Source organism: Lissotriton helveticus, chromosome 9 (genome assembly GCF_964261635.1).
Source record: "Lissotriton helveticus chromosome 9, aLisHel1.1, whole genome shotgun sequence".
NCBI classification, from domain to species: Eukaryota; Metazoa; Chordata; class Amphibia; order Caudata; family Salamandridae; genus Lissotriton; species Lissotriton helveticus.
This window is the reverse complement of record NC_136070.1, coordinates 178,245,513-178,260,605: the sequence shown is the minus strand read 5'-3', so window position 1 is coordinate 178,260,605 and position 15,093 is coordinate 178,245,513. Positions and strand designations below refer to the sequence as shown.

The window sequence follows — 15,093 nt, the reverse complement described above, 5'->3', positions numbered from 1 at the left end:
GAGGCTTTCTCTAAGAATCTAAAAATTACTGGGCAAAATGGTTATGCTTTAAAATGGACCAGGGTGGTTCCTGAAGAGTTCCTTAGTAACCTAATTAATTCATGCAGTACCAATTTTTCCGTTTGCTTGGACCAGGTTTCCGATGACGCGGATATTATAAGCAATTTCAGCAAAATCATTTCCTGTATAAAACGAGGTCTCTGGGTAAACGTTAAGGATAAGAACACCCAAAGGAAATCTAGAGGCTGGTTTTCATCAGCTTGTAGCAAAGCTCATAAACAACTAAAACTGGCCTTACATAAGCAAACTAGAAATCCGTCCTTGATAAGGTTTTTACGCAAGGAGTACAAAAAGGCACTGAAAGATCAAAAACGGCTGTTGAGAAAGGAAGCCTGGACAGCCATTATGGATGCCTCAGAAACCAAGGATATGACGGCCTTTTGGAGGGCAGTGAATGCTCCCTTCTTTAAGGATAACACAAAGGCTCGTATGGAGATAGCCGTCACTGAGGATGAATGGGTCAAGCACTTTGAAGCACTTTATTGCCCAGCTGCAACTGTAAATGACCCAGTATGTGAGCCCATGTGTAAGGGGAAGGGTACTGATGGGTTGCATCTTAACTTTTCCTTGGAGGAAGTAACTAAGGGTATCAATTCTAGTCTAGGGGGGAAGGCACCAGGCCCTGATGGTGTCCCTGTAGATATTTTTAAGAAAAATATTCTGCTTTGGGCACCTTTGCTCACCAGAGCTTTTAACGCCGCATGTTCCACAGGTCTGCTGGGAACTTGGTATACGTCGATCATTGTCCCGATTTTTAAAAAGGGAGATAGAGCGAATTGTGCTTGCTATCGGCCCATATCTCTGCTCGACTCTACCATAAAAATAATTGGCAGAGTCATACTAGATAGATTACACTTCTGGCCAGAGGAACACCATATTATTAGCGATCTTCAATATGGTTTTCGTGAAGGGGTCGGTACCATCGAGCAGGCCCTTAATCTATCAATTTTGATCGAGAAATATACCAGGGCAAAGGGTGGAAGATTTTTTCTAACTTTTTTAGATTTGACATCTGCTTTTGATTTTGTAAATCAGGAGAAACTATGGGATATTTTAATCAAATTAAGAGTGGATGTAAATATCATAACATTTTTGAGGGAGCTGTATAATGGGGCCAGTGCAATGGTCAGATACGGAAAAAATGGGGAGTGTACAAGAAAGTTTAGTGTCGCGAGGGGTGTGAGGCAAGGGTGTGTCCTTGCCCCATTTTTATTCTCTATTTACATAAATAATTTGGAGGCCACACTATTACAGGATTGTAATGATATGCCTATTGCCTCAGCCCGTCTTATACCTGCTCTTATTTACGCAGATGATGCCGTTCTTATGGCACGAACTCCCATAGCCATGCAGACCATGATTTCTTCTTTTAGTTCCTTCATGGCTAAACTTGATCTACAAATAAACTGTACTAAGACTTTTGCTATGAACTGTGGTGCTAACACAACCTATAAGAAAAAAACTATGTTCATAGAGTCAACCCCTTTACAACATACACCAACTTTTGTTTATCTTGGGGTCATGTTTGAGTTCAGCGATCCAAGCCAGGAATTTATTATTTTCTAAATCTATAATGGCCCTTAGGTCTTTTAGTAAGAAGATGGGCAAAAAGCCAGTTAAAGAGCTTTTATATATATATATAGAGCAAGCTGTGTCTCGGTAGCTTTATATGGGGCAGGAATATGGGGCGACTCAAATGTTAGCAGCTTACAAATCACCAAAAATGTTTTCTTACGATATCTTTTAGCTCTTCCTAAGAGTACGTATAGTTACACCTGCCATTTACTATTGGGTATCCCCTATTTGGAAGATTTACTTAAATTACAACCGATTCTTTTATGGCATCGTGTATGGACAAACGAGAAATGCCATCTAAATCGCCTCATTTTGGGGGATGTATTGAAATTAGATGGGGGGGGGGAGATAAAATGGTTGTGCTACATCAAGACGTTTTGTGATAACATTAAGCACCCGGAATTTTTTAGTGATCCCTTTATAAAAATACGCAAAATTTAATATAAACCTCCCAACTGGGTCACATTCTAAAACATAATTCAGACATTTTAATATAGCATTTAGGGTAGCATCAAATTTAAAAGGTTACAGTCAAAAAACTTTAAAAAGGTCGACGCGGCGTTTCGGTGTCACTTAATCTTGGCACCTTCATCAGGACATTAAGTCATTTGACTCCGTATCTACAAGTAAATAACAGTGTTTTAGTATACTTGTGTACTGCATGTTATACATATACTAATTGTTTACCTAATTATTATCTAGACTTTGCACATTATGCTGACACTCTACTCACACCTCCCCCGGTCGACAGACCTGTTCTCATTTTTCTATTCGGTCGGCAGGATCCTGCCGTCCTAATAGAAAAATGAGAACAGGTCTGAATTATGTTTTAGAATGTGACCCAGTTGGGAGGTTTATATTAAATTTTGCGTATTTTTATAAATTGTATGTATCATTGTCAGTTACTTTTTGAGTCGTAGTGTACTGCATACCTCATAGAGCCAGGTAGGGTGTTTTGTGATATACCCAATTGAAATAGAAGATACACTTTCTTACCTCCCCTTAGTTTTTCTCCAGCGATCCCAGTCTGCCACACTCTAACAGGGACTCTCTTCTTCTGACACACAACCACAATACATTTGGAGAAAGACCATATATTATACAGTGTATTCACATAAAGATGGCAAGTTGCAGTCAGGTTCATAGATTTCTAATGTTTATCTGAAGGCTGCCGGCCTCCAATAGTCGAGGGTGTTCAAGCCTGAGTGATCGTTTTGCACTTGTCCATCCAGAACAGGTCTCTCTTGGAGAGTAAGCCAGCTTTGTCCCCTCCCCTGGGTAGCATTGTTATATGTTCAGTTACCTGCAAATGTATGTCCTCGCTGTTATGGTGTTAGTCCAGATAGTGTTCGACAAGCGGTGCTCCTATCGTGCAACATTTGACCCTACTCCGATGTTGCAGAATTCTACATTCCACTTTTTGTGTTGTTTGTCCTATATAAAGTACATTTCATGGACAACAAATTAGACAAATCTCATCTAGTATATTGCAATTGCTGAAACTGGTCATGGTAATGTCCACAACTAGGTGGGTAAAATTACTGCTATTCACACTGAATTTAAGTGCCACACACTGGCTGCATTTAAAATGAACACATATTATCGGGAGTCCACAGATTGTGCTGAGAGTGGTTTTTGGTGTTTGGGGAAGCACTGCCCTGACCAAGGTTTCCTTGAATTTTTGACCCCGTTTATATGAAAACAACAATGTGTCCTTACTAGTGAGATGTTCCTTGACGAGAGCCCAGTGTCGTTTTACAATATATTTTATCTCATTACTGATTGGACTAAAAGTGGTAACACATACTATGCTGTCTGTTGTGTTGTCTCTTGTTTTGAGTTCTGAGAGGTTTTCTTTGTGGTTTCACCAGGGCCTTTATCTGGCTCTTCTGACCAACCGTCTGGGATATCCTCTCTCTGAGTCTTTTGATAAGTGTGTTAGATTCTCTAAAATAGTCCAGTCTTCTGGTAAAATTTGTGCGAATAAGCAGAAATTGCCCAAAGGCAAGGTTGTCCAACAGGCTCCTAAGGTGGCTGCTACTATAATGTAGGAGGGTTTTTCTCTCTGTTGTTTTCCATATAGGGATATACAAGTCTTATCCTGTTCAGATCCTACTGTAAGGCCAAGGAAGGGAATGCTGTTTATGCTTTGTTCCACTGTGAATTTGATGTCTGAGGATATTGTATTTAAACATGTGTGAAAGAAATGTAGATCCTCAAGTGTACCAGTCCAAATTAGAAAGACGTCATCTATCTATCTAGACCATTTTTTGACTTTTTCTACAAATAGATTGCCAGTTAAAAACATTCTGTGTGTCATTCAGTGTGCCATGAAAAGATTTGCTAGCGCTGGAGAGAAGCTTGCTCCATTTGCAACTCCTTTAATCCGATAGTAGAAACAGTAGCAAACTGAAAGTAATTTTTGTTCATAGCTATTTCCATTAGATACATCAAGAACCAGGTCAGGACTTGTGTGGACTGTTCTTGTGAGTCCAACAGATCAGTCATTCTTCTGAGTGCTTTTGTCTGGGGTATGCTGGTGTAAAAGGATTGTATGTCCATTGTGACCAGAATGTCTGTGGAACCATATTGTTTGACGCTGGGTTACTTTGTGTCAGCTATGGCAGAAAATGTATCCCTAGGACTGCCACATCTACGGTTGTGGTCTCTGCACTCCAATCTTTGGGTATGAGTATTTGGTCGAATGGGGACCCAGTTAGCAATGACAGACATTAGTATGGAACTTCAACCTAGTTTGTCTCATTACAGCCACTTGATCATTGAACTGATGTATCTTTTTCTATTTCCTGCAGTACACTCCACTTACATGGCAGTACCAAGCAGAGGTCTGACAAAATAAATATTTTCAATCTACTGCATAAGTAAAATAACACGCAGTGAACTAGTGGGTGCCAAACAACCCACATATTCCCACTTTCAGCATTATTTTTCAGAAGCAGGAGATCTTTAATATCTGGATGAATTGAGTGGCCGCATAACTACTGAACTGATAATCCTTTTCAGTATGGAGGTCTTTTTGCTTTGTCTTGAATATATCGATTGCTTAATTCTGATAGAATGTTTCGAAACATATTTAAAAACTGAGCTATTATTTTGATAGAAGAATGAATCGATACCCTAGCCGTGCAAGAAAGACATCACATCTGAGTCCCTTAGTAGGCTCAAATTTTTAAAAGAAATTGCCCATTCACTCTTCATGTTTCAGTCTAAATTTAAACCTAGTTTGTTTCATTTCAGTGTTGTACTCAAAGGTTGCAGAGGTTCTCCCATGGAACTTGGACTGCCACAAATACGGGTGTGGTCATTGTAAACCAATCCTCAGATATGTGTATTTGGTCCACTTGGGACCCAGTTAGCAATCACAGAAATTTGCATAGCGTTTCAACCTAAATTGTCTCATTACAGCTACTTGCCCAAAGTTTGCTGAGGTATTCCCATGTAACTCAGACTGTCACATCCATAGTTGTGGGTCCCTGTACCCCAAACCTCTGAAACAGTTATTTGGTCTCCCAGTGACCCCTTTTTAGCAGTGACATCACAATGCATAGCTAATTACGTAAGACTGATATATGACCTGAACCTAGTCAGGAACAATTGCTTGTTCACAGTTTGCTGAGTTGCAGTTTTCCCACAAAACTAACACTGACAGAGCCACGGTTGAGGTTCTCGGTACCCCAATGCTCTAGTATGTTATTTTGGTTTCCCTGTGACCCATGTGACAATAACAATATATAGCAAACTGTGGAAACGGATACATGGTTCTTTTACTTTTAGGTTGTCTCCTGTTCTTATCTTTGTCCTGATGATGACCCTGGTGTAAGTAATTGCGCCAAGGGGTTGAAACGTCAACACCAACATAGGTGGACTGATTTTTTATCATTATTCAGGTCTTTGACACTCATAGTATGGATGCAATATACAACAACATATCATCCCAATCAGTCACATGTACATATATTTGTGTTTAGCACAAGTGCACTTCCTTAGCACATTATTCTCTTTTTACTGTGCCTTCGCTTTGTAGGAGCACCTTGTGTTTTTTTGTCTAATGTAAATAATGTGTCATATTGTTATGAACTGTCTATGCACTATTTGATGAGGCTGGCAAAAATATATGTATTTATTGTATAACGAAAAAAACTTGTGGGAAGGGTTTTTTATGATATTATTGCCAAGGAAGTCAAAGGCTACCCTTCCCCCATAAGGACCACCTTTTTAAACATAATTGTCCGGCCCAGGTCTCTGGGATACTGGGTTGCCCTATTGTTTGAATATATTGAATGTGATATTGAAAACATACTGAGTGAAACAAAACACAACACATTATATTAATGCAGTTAGTTTTATTGGCATCAATTCATGTCCTTAATAATGCACATGTTTTATGTTTTCGCTATTTTTGTGGTCAAATGGAAAAATTCCTTTTAGTTTCAAAATTTGTTTCAGCCTCCCGGTGACCCCAGCTCCAACTTTTAGGATTGCATGGGGCTTGCTGAAACGTATTCGACGTTGGCACCCCAAATTCCAATGAAGTTGACTTTTTCCACAGGTTTCATTGGACATTGATACTGAATGTAAAATTTGTCATCAACATACACCTTATAAGAATCTTGCAGGCACTCAATATCAATCTGAAAACAGAAAAAGGAGAACAGTATATTACTCAGCTGGTACAACCAGCACAAATTTGAGTTATTTTCACTTGGATAGTCAGCCGTATCAACTGGTAAATTACCCAGACATGAGCCCCACATCCACTTTACTTCAACCCAGTCCTCAATATTGAGAATGCAGAAAGCAGATAACAAAATCATGAGAAAACATACATACAAAGCCAGTAAAACCAAGTGAATCGGATAGTCTAGCACAGTTCAGGGAACTCTATTCTAATTCAAGATACATGCAATGTATAATGTGAAACAAATATGGGCCTAAGCGGAAGATGCTTCCATACATCCGTCAGAGATAGACACTCCCTTAAATTCCACAGAGGAGGTTTCAATCTTCCTCCTTGAACAGCCCTAACTAGAAATGGAAGAGTCATCTCAGAAGTAGCACACTCTGAAACTATTTCTGAACAGATTCAACCACAACATTCTCTCTGGGAGAAGAGTACCCTTGCCAGAGGCAAATATGTCTATCCACAGAACCCCCACTGTCTCTTGATCTCCAGAAATGCCTTCAGGCCAAGACAGAAGTCTATTAAGGACAGACACACCTGCCTCAGGGTCTTCCATTTCTGACCCTGAGAGATGAGAAGTTTTGATCAAAAAGAAAGAATAGTCTAGTTAGCAGGTAATGTACCAGAAGAAGCAAAGACAAATGCTTGGTAAATGTGTCATGTTGTTGTTCCTCTGAACTAGAAGGATTGGTCCCATGATCTAAGGAATGCTTTTCTCTCCACAGTGCACATGGGTCTTTGCTATGGGCAGAAAACCAAAGACCTAAGACTGAGGCAGTCTCCAGTGCTACAACTCATCCCTTGCTGCAGGCATCCATTATCGTGATCCCAAGAACCAGAGGCCAAGGTTTGACCCTCCACCGACATGAGCTTTTACCAGCCACCACCACTGCAGTGCAATTGTCAAGGATGGTGTTACTCAAATGAAAAGTCTGTAGTTCTGAGATGTGAGTTCTTAATTCTCCTTCATAGATTAGACTGGAAGCTAGAGATTGAATCTGAGCCAGAGCACCACAAAGGACAGGCTGCCATGTCTCTCTGAGAATGTAGCCATTGATGGACCAGATCTCTCCCCTGCTGCAAGAGAGCCCTTAGATGAACTCACCCTATAAAATTTTCAATGCCCTATAAATGAGATACACCTGTGGAATTGATATCAGAGGGGGCTCCAATGAACTGTTGATAGTGAACTAACCTCTGAACTTCTGGTAGAATTCCATCCCATGAACGCTGATGCCTGAGGGAATTTGCCTCTTGCAAAAGTTGATCAACAGGTTGCCACCTCAAACTAGTACACCTACAGACCTCTGGAGGTTTGAGCTAAAAGAACATTGATATTCATTCAAGACTGAGGTTTTGGTGTTTGGGAACAATCCCTCATCTGGACAGATAGCTGGTGGCTAGTCCAAATTGGTCCTCTAGCTAAACCAGAGCCTAACGCCAACAACGTTGGAGTCATCTTTAATCCTAAGCTGTCTTTTGAAGCGCAAACCCACTCAGTCACCTTGGCTTGCTTTTTTGTCCCCAAACATTTGAGGAAGATGCTTCTCCCAATATCTATGAATTTAAAAACAATTGTGGTTTCTTTGCTGATATCATCAAGATTTGACTACTGCAATGCCCTTTTTACCAGCGCCCCCAAGCTCAGCATTCAAAAGCTGCAGACTGCTCAAAACGCAGCAGCAAGAGTACTCCTAGGAATCTCTAAATTCGACTCTGCCTCCACAGCTTTTTTCCGGTGCACAGTCCAAATATCGAGTTTGAAATATCGACCTACAAAAATATCGTGTTGGAAATATCGAAGGTACATAATATCAAGGTCAAGAATATCGTTGGACAGAATATCGACCCTAAGGTAAGTAATATCGATTTTTTTATATCGATGTAAGTAATATCGAAGTTACTAATATCGATATTTGTATTATTGTTAAGTATTTTATCATGTATGTGTAATATTTTTTTTGTTGAGTATTTTACTTGTTTTAAATTATATGTGTATTATTTTAATATATTAATAATGTTATTTTTAAGTACATTTTATGTTTTAGTACCGGAGCGGGTTGTGGGTTTATAGGAGAATAGGGTGGGAAGTAATTTAAATATACTAAATTTATTATTAATTTTTAGGAATTATAAATTAATTTTAATTAATGTTTGTGTCTGTAGCGGGTTGTGGGTTTATAGGGGAATTGGGTGGGAAGTAATTTAATTATAATTAATTAATGATTTATTTTTATTTATTGGAATGGGTAAATATTTTATTTTTAATTAATTAATTGGTCATTAATTATTTTATTTTATAATTATTTTTTTAATTGGTGATTAATGTTTTTAATTGGTAAATAATTGCTTTAATTGGTAATTAATTTTTTAATTGGTAATTAATTTTGTTATTGGTAATTAATTTTAATTTGCAAATAATTATTTTAATTGGTAATTAATTTTCTTATTTGGTAATTCATTTTGTTAATTGGTAAATGTTTTTAATTGGTAATTATTTTTTTAATAATTGGAAATTATTTTTAATAAATTGGTAATCAATGTTTCATAAAAAGTATTCTTTTGTATGAAAAATAATTTTATTGTTTAATATTTTTTAATTGTGAATTAATTTTAAATAATTTAAAAAAAATGGTAAAGAAAAATATTTGATGGGCGCTAGGGGGCGCACAGCGGGATGGCTGCTTAGGCAAACGGCTCCGCCGGACAGACGAAAATAGCGAATAAATAATGGTTCAACCGGATCACTGACAGGAGCAAAGTACCTTTTCAACAATGGGAAGATGTGCGGCATGCGGGGAGAGAAAAGCGGAGACGATTCGGACAAGCTGAGCCCCGCACGGAGTGCGCGAAAATTACGACAGCACGGCTGCAACATGGCAGCAGGGATCTCAACCGGCTCGGAGTGGAGCAAAACCTGCAGGTAGTCTCGGTGAGCCGAACGGAATCTATAAGGAAAGTTCAAGGTACGTGGGATTTCATGCCACAACTCCCATATATGTGTCAGTATACGATGCGGAGACCGGCTTCCCTGATGCGAGCGACCCCCCCAACTTAAAATGGCGGCGCCGGCTTTACCGAGTGGCCGATAACGACCATTCCTTGCATCACCCTGTGCTGCCTAGCAGAGTGCTGACCGTTCCTGCTGCACACTCACTTTACACACCCTGGAACCTATGGCAAAGAGTACGTTGAGGTGGCCCCTGATCCCTAGTGTTGTTTCATCACTCCACAGCACTACCCTACACTGTACCAGGAGTTCGTGAGCCAAAATGGCGGCGCCCATGCACCAGACATGCAACCATGTGGCCCACACAACAAATTAATCCCAAATGATGGGTGATATGCGCGTAGACCATTAACAAACATTAAGGGCTGATACCTGCGGATCCCGAGACCCTAGCCCACGCCTGCGGGGTCGAACCAGACACTCAATCGCTCCGACCCCACCCAAGCAAATTAGAACTGCAGCGCGCCAGAAAACTCGATCTGCTGTAACGGAGAGGGATCTACAGGCTGACGTGATAGTGTCTGGCGCGATCAACGTTGAACGAGGTAATGGCGAAGTGAGCGGGCATTGGTTCATAGCCGGGCAATGGAATTGTATATTAAGTTCACTTCGACACACGCACCTCACCGCACGAGCTGCGCACGGGGGAGACAAACACCACGACAGCGATACCGGACCTCTTGGCTACAGCTCAGCTGGAACACGTGGATTGTGACTGCGACACCTCAGCGTGCAGTAAACGCATCAAACCAGCTTAGCGCCGCGGATAACGTTATCTGGGAGTGAAACAGCTACAATCCTTTAGCTATGGGTAAGCCGGATAAACAGCAGCCCACAATCAACTTTACCGCGCGTAAACCACCAAAAGGCCAAAGCTTGACCACAGAAGAAGATCCGGAGGTGGACTCGACGATGGGTGGCAAGCTGGAAGGGATTCTCACAGCCATACAAGCAAATCTGCAGGAAATCAATGGCAAACTTGACCACCTAACGGGGCGAATGGACTCCATGGCTGCTAAACTGGACAAACAGGGTGAGAGACTGGACACTGCTGAAACCCGAATTTCCACAGTAGAGGATGAATCGAAAACAACAACGACCAAATGTGCAGGGATGGAGAAAGTTCTGGCTACTATCGGGGCCAAGGCGGAGGAGTTGGAGGGACGCTCACGACGGAATAATATACGCGTAGCCGGCCTGCCAGAGTCCACCAACACCGGATATATGGAGATTTACATCGAACAATTATGTAAAGACATCTTCGGGGAAAATGCACTGTCCCCCATCTTCATCATAGAGAGAGCGCATCGATCTTTGGCTCCGAGACCACCACCTGGTGCGGCACCTCGACCGATAGTGGCACGGGTCCTCAACTACAGGGATCGTGACGCCATCCTAAGGCTCGCGCGTGAGAAAGGAGAAATTCACCATCCGGGAACCAAACTGGACTTCTACCCAGATTATACGGTTGCAGTACAGCAGGCAAGACGGGAATTTAATGATGCTAAAGCAAAACTTTGTGAACTACACATTCCCTACGCCATGCTATACCCAGCACGTTTGAAAATAACGTGGGAGGACAAACCGGTGTTCCTAGCAACCCCTAAAGCCGCTTTGGATTTCATCAAGAAAGTCGCACCAAAGGGTAAGAAAGGGGAACGGAGAGATAAACTACCTGACTCGGGCTGAAGGTAAGAAATTGAAGCGTAAAGTGCACTAATATTGAGCGCAGGGCCGGCCCTGGGGCCCTGATTCGTTCCCAGCCCGTACTGTTTACAAGCCTCTAGCAAATATAGCGGGCAATGACTATCAGAGATGTTAGGTAAATTCTGGCTGGTGTAGCGATGTATTACTAAGCCACAGACTGGGAGGAGCTTTAATCTACCTGCCGTTTGCACTGGGTGTTACACCATGCTGACTTTGGAAACGAACATGGGTGGGATGGGACTAAACACGGTGAACAGCGATCTGGAAGCGCCCTGTTCCCTCCTGATTGGCGAATGATCTTTTGGACTTTGCTTGCATGACAGACTGTTTATTGCTCATGTGTCTCGCCACTACTCCGAAAGCGATCAATATGTGATCCGTATTCTTGATTGGTAATCTGTCCCCGTCCTTTACGTAGGACGGTAAAGTGTACTCCCGGCGGACCTCTACATGGGTGGTCCCCAAAAAGTTATGTTCCTTGTTGCTATTCAGAGGGTAATATGGCTTCGGCAAAATTGGGATGCTGGAGTGGGTGGGATTGGGGCAAGTTGGGGTTTAGTTTACATGTACCTGCCAGGACACTTGAGATGCATTGCTGACCGCCATGTTGTGCTGGATATACTTGGGTCAAAGTCTATGAGCACACAATCAAACCGAAATATGTCACGAGTATTCAGACTGAAATGTAGTCAATTGTATATGGTGATTGGGAACAGGTACATCGTGTAAAGACAGCTTAAATCTTTTAACGTGGAATGTGAGGGGATTTACAAATCCCAAAAAAATCAGACAAATCTTTGCTAGTCTAGATAGGAATCATGTCGATATTGCACTATTGCAGGAAACACACATTGGCCCAAACTCGGGCAGAACTATCGGGGTAAGATGGGCGGAATCCAAATACTCTGCCGATTACTCAACCTACTCTAGAGGGGTTATGATACTGATCAGAAAAGGGGTAAACTACAAAATAGATCGTACAATCATAGACACGCAAGGAAGATATGTGATTGTGTCTGGCAGGCTCCGGGGGCAAAATGTAACCTTGGTTAATGTATATGGGCCAAATATTGACTCTCCTGAATTTTTTCAAGAAGTGTGGTCTCATCTGCTTGTATTCCCAGACACCAACATCATCTGGGGTGGGGATTTCAATGTAGCACTAAATAATGCCCTAGATCGCTCTTCAGCAACCACGGAACCACATAGAAGGGCGAGAGAGAAAGTAAATGATATTATGGAGGAACTATCCCTCAAGGACATTTGGAGGGTGAAATATCCAGCTGTACCTGGTGCAACACACGTTAATATGGCACATGGAAGTTGGTCCAGAATAGATTTCTGGTTAGGATCAGACAATACTGTGTTATGGACCACAACGATGAAAACACTGCCCAGAATGCTGTCTGACCACAATCCGGTTCTATTAACACTGCAAATACCTCATTATACACGCCCTCCTTTCAGCTGGAGATTTAATGCAAAAGCCCTTTTAGATCCAATATATGCTGCCACTATCTCCACGGCTATCACAGAGTTCTTCCAATTAAATGTTAACACAGTAGAAGACCCGGGCACACTCTGGGAGGCGTTTAAGGTCACACTGAGAGGTGTATGCATGAGCACAGCAATAGGGATCCTGAGAGATATCAGAGATCAAATAACTAAACTTGAAAACAGAATGAAGAAGCTGGAAACAGAATATGACCGAACTAACAATGTTGAGTTGCTGGGTGAGATCAGAAAAAGATTACAAATATAGGCATTTGTATACATAAATTCCAAAACAACGTTTTTGGTGCAAAAAAGATTTTACTTCAAGATTGCATACATCCTAATCAATAGGTAGTGTTCATTATACAATTACTATATGTTACAGTGTACACGCCCACATTCACAACGGGGAAGGGGTGACGTGAGGGAAAGTGTAGGGGGTAGGATAAGTGTGAACTGATTCATTCAGTGACAAGTCTTATTCAATCCACTAAAACAATATAACTGTGGTCCCTTGGCATCAGGGCCACACTTGTAGGCTCTACAAGAGTCCTAAATTGTAAATGTCCAAAAAGGCCTAACTCCGTTATAGCCGTGAGTGTCTAGATGGGGACCGGAGCTGGTCTTAAGTTACGTAGTGGTCTACGTTTCGACCCAAAATCTGTAGGATTCTTTTCCTTACGAAAGGGTCTTCATCAGGACAAGCATTGTTGTGGGTGGGCAATATCCTAGGGAGCAATTACAAACAACGAATTAGGGACACACCATTCCTGTATTAAAATTCATAGGATGGTGGTACAAGACAATCAATGAAAACGAAGAAAACCGTGTTATCTGACTCTGTCTGAATCTCATGCGTAAGAATAAAATATAAAGGCTAACGCTCACCTTCCACAAGGGGCGATAGGGGTAGATTTCAAAAGGTGGATTATCTTAGTCCAGGTTGATGGTTGGTAACTCTAAATGTTAGAGAGAAGACTAGTATTGAAAAAGGGGATCAGCTAGTACATAAAAGGTCTAAACAACGGGTCTAAATCATTACACAACTTTGAAAGAGGTCTCCAACCCACCTGTGATAAGGAGTATGTTATCACAAGAAAAACGTGGAGTTCCAAACGGAGAAACAATAGACACTCATGTAGTTAACTCCCAGCCTATATCGGTTGATATATCGTTACGAGACTGTAGTGTCCCTCGAAGATTGACCAAGGTTTTCCAACCTACATAGCAGAAATGGAATACCTATTTAGAAAAACAACTAAATCCCATACATAACACCAACTCGAGGTATCTCAAAGAGATATTCACTTGGAGGCGGGCTCACCACTATCAACAGATCCTTATAAATTAGAGAGAAAGGATCCTGTGTGTAGCGTGCAGGCAAATTCATTCAGGCCTGCTTATTCCATCGCGGACAAATAAAGTAATCTTGGATACCTATATGCAAAAAAAAACGGGATTCCGTAAGAGGAACTAGTATTGAAAATGCATGATTGTGGATTTCTTAAAATATCTACATACACACACACAACATTGTCTTTACCGGTAAAGGCAGCAGGAGATTATCTATAAATCCCTAGACTTGTTAGTCTCACCACTTCTCAGAAAAGACATATGGGGAAATTCACCTGTTTAAGAAAAGAAGACAATTGTTCCAAAACGTAAAAATCACTAGGACACTTATCACCAGGTTTCACAGTCATAAACAACCAATGGATAAAAACCATTACCGGCATTAGTATCTTCCTCACCACTTGTCACGGGAGGGTGCCATCTCACCTAGAGGGAGGGATTAATTAACGCGGTAGTCTGGGTTCTGTGTGCGCCAGGGTGCAATACATGAAATCTATCAACACTGAACTGAAATCAGAGCCGCCTACCTCAACCGCCGAATCATCAAAAGAGAGTGGGCGAAGATTTCTATGAATCCGTTCAACTGTGTCCTACGATCGAATAAAGAAACACAAGTTGAGGAAAACCAAAAATGGTCGGGCTGACTCGTAGTACAGACCCCCATTTGGTATGATGGACATGCTTTACCTCGTTGTCTTGTGCAACATAAGAATTCCGCGTTCCTTTTCACTCGAACGGGGTGTCTCAGCAAGGCTGCCACGCTCTGTGTGCCTTGCCGGTAAAACCTCGCGTTTTTGTATTTCCTGGTCGGTTGGGGACTAGGGGGCGGAGTTACGTTTGTTTGCATAGTGGTGGACGACAGACTTAACTCTCCACCTGGTCGTTAGCAGAAAAAAAGACTTGTTGCATCAATACATTGCAATATTCAGTATTATACTCCAAGTATATCAAGCTTATTAGCGCATCGTATTTTACCACATAATAATATTTAAGCAGTGGAGCTTGGGATGCACAGATAACAAAGGGTGGTTTAAATCCCAGCACTTTCTGTTGTCTGTTCGAAAACGCCCTCCAGTATAGCTCATTCTTTTAGATATAAATGGTGAGAGACATAATGGGCAAATTTTATAAAAACAGTCACAGTCTGTTTCTGAATACACTTGTCTTCACAGGACAGTACGAGACTCATATT

General features: G+C 41.4%; 1 protein-coding gene across 1 annotated transcript in view; it reads right to left on the bottom strand.

Moving 5' to 3' along the window:
- Nucleotides 1-5,985: 5,985 nt before the first annotated feature.
- LOC144782680 (galectin-3-like) overlaps nucleotides 5,986-15,093 on the bottom strand; it is a 280,888-nt gene continuing 271,780 nt past the window's right edge. The window contains exon 5 of the mRNA XM_078662019.1: nucleotides 5,986-6,287. Coding sequence (XP_078518145.1) covers nucleotides 6,129-6,287 — 159 coding nt within the window. The 3' untranslated portion in view covers nucleotides 5,986-6,128. The remainder of the gene's footprint in view (nucleotides 6,288-15,093) is intronic.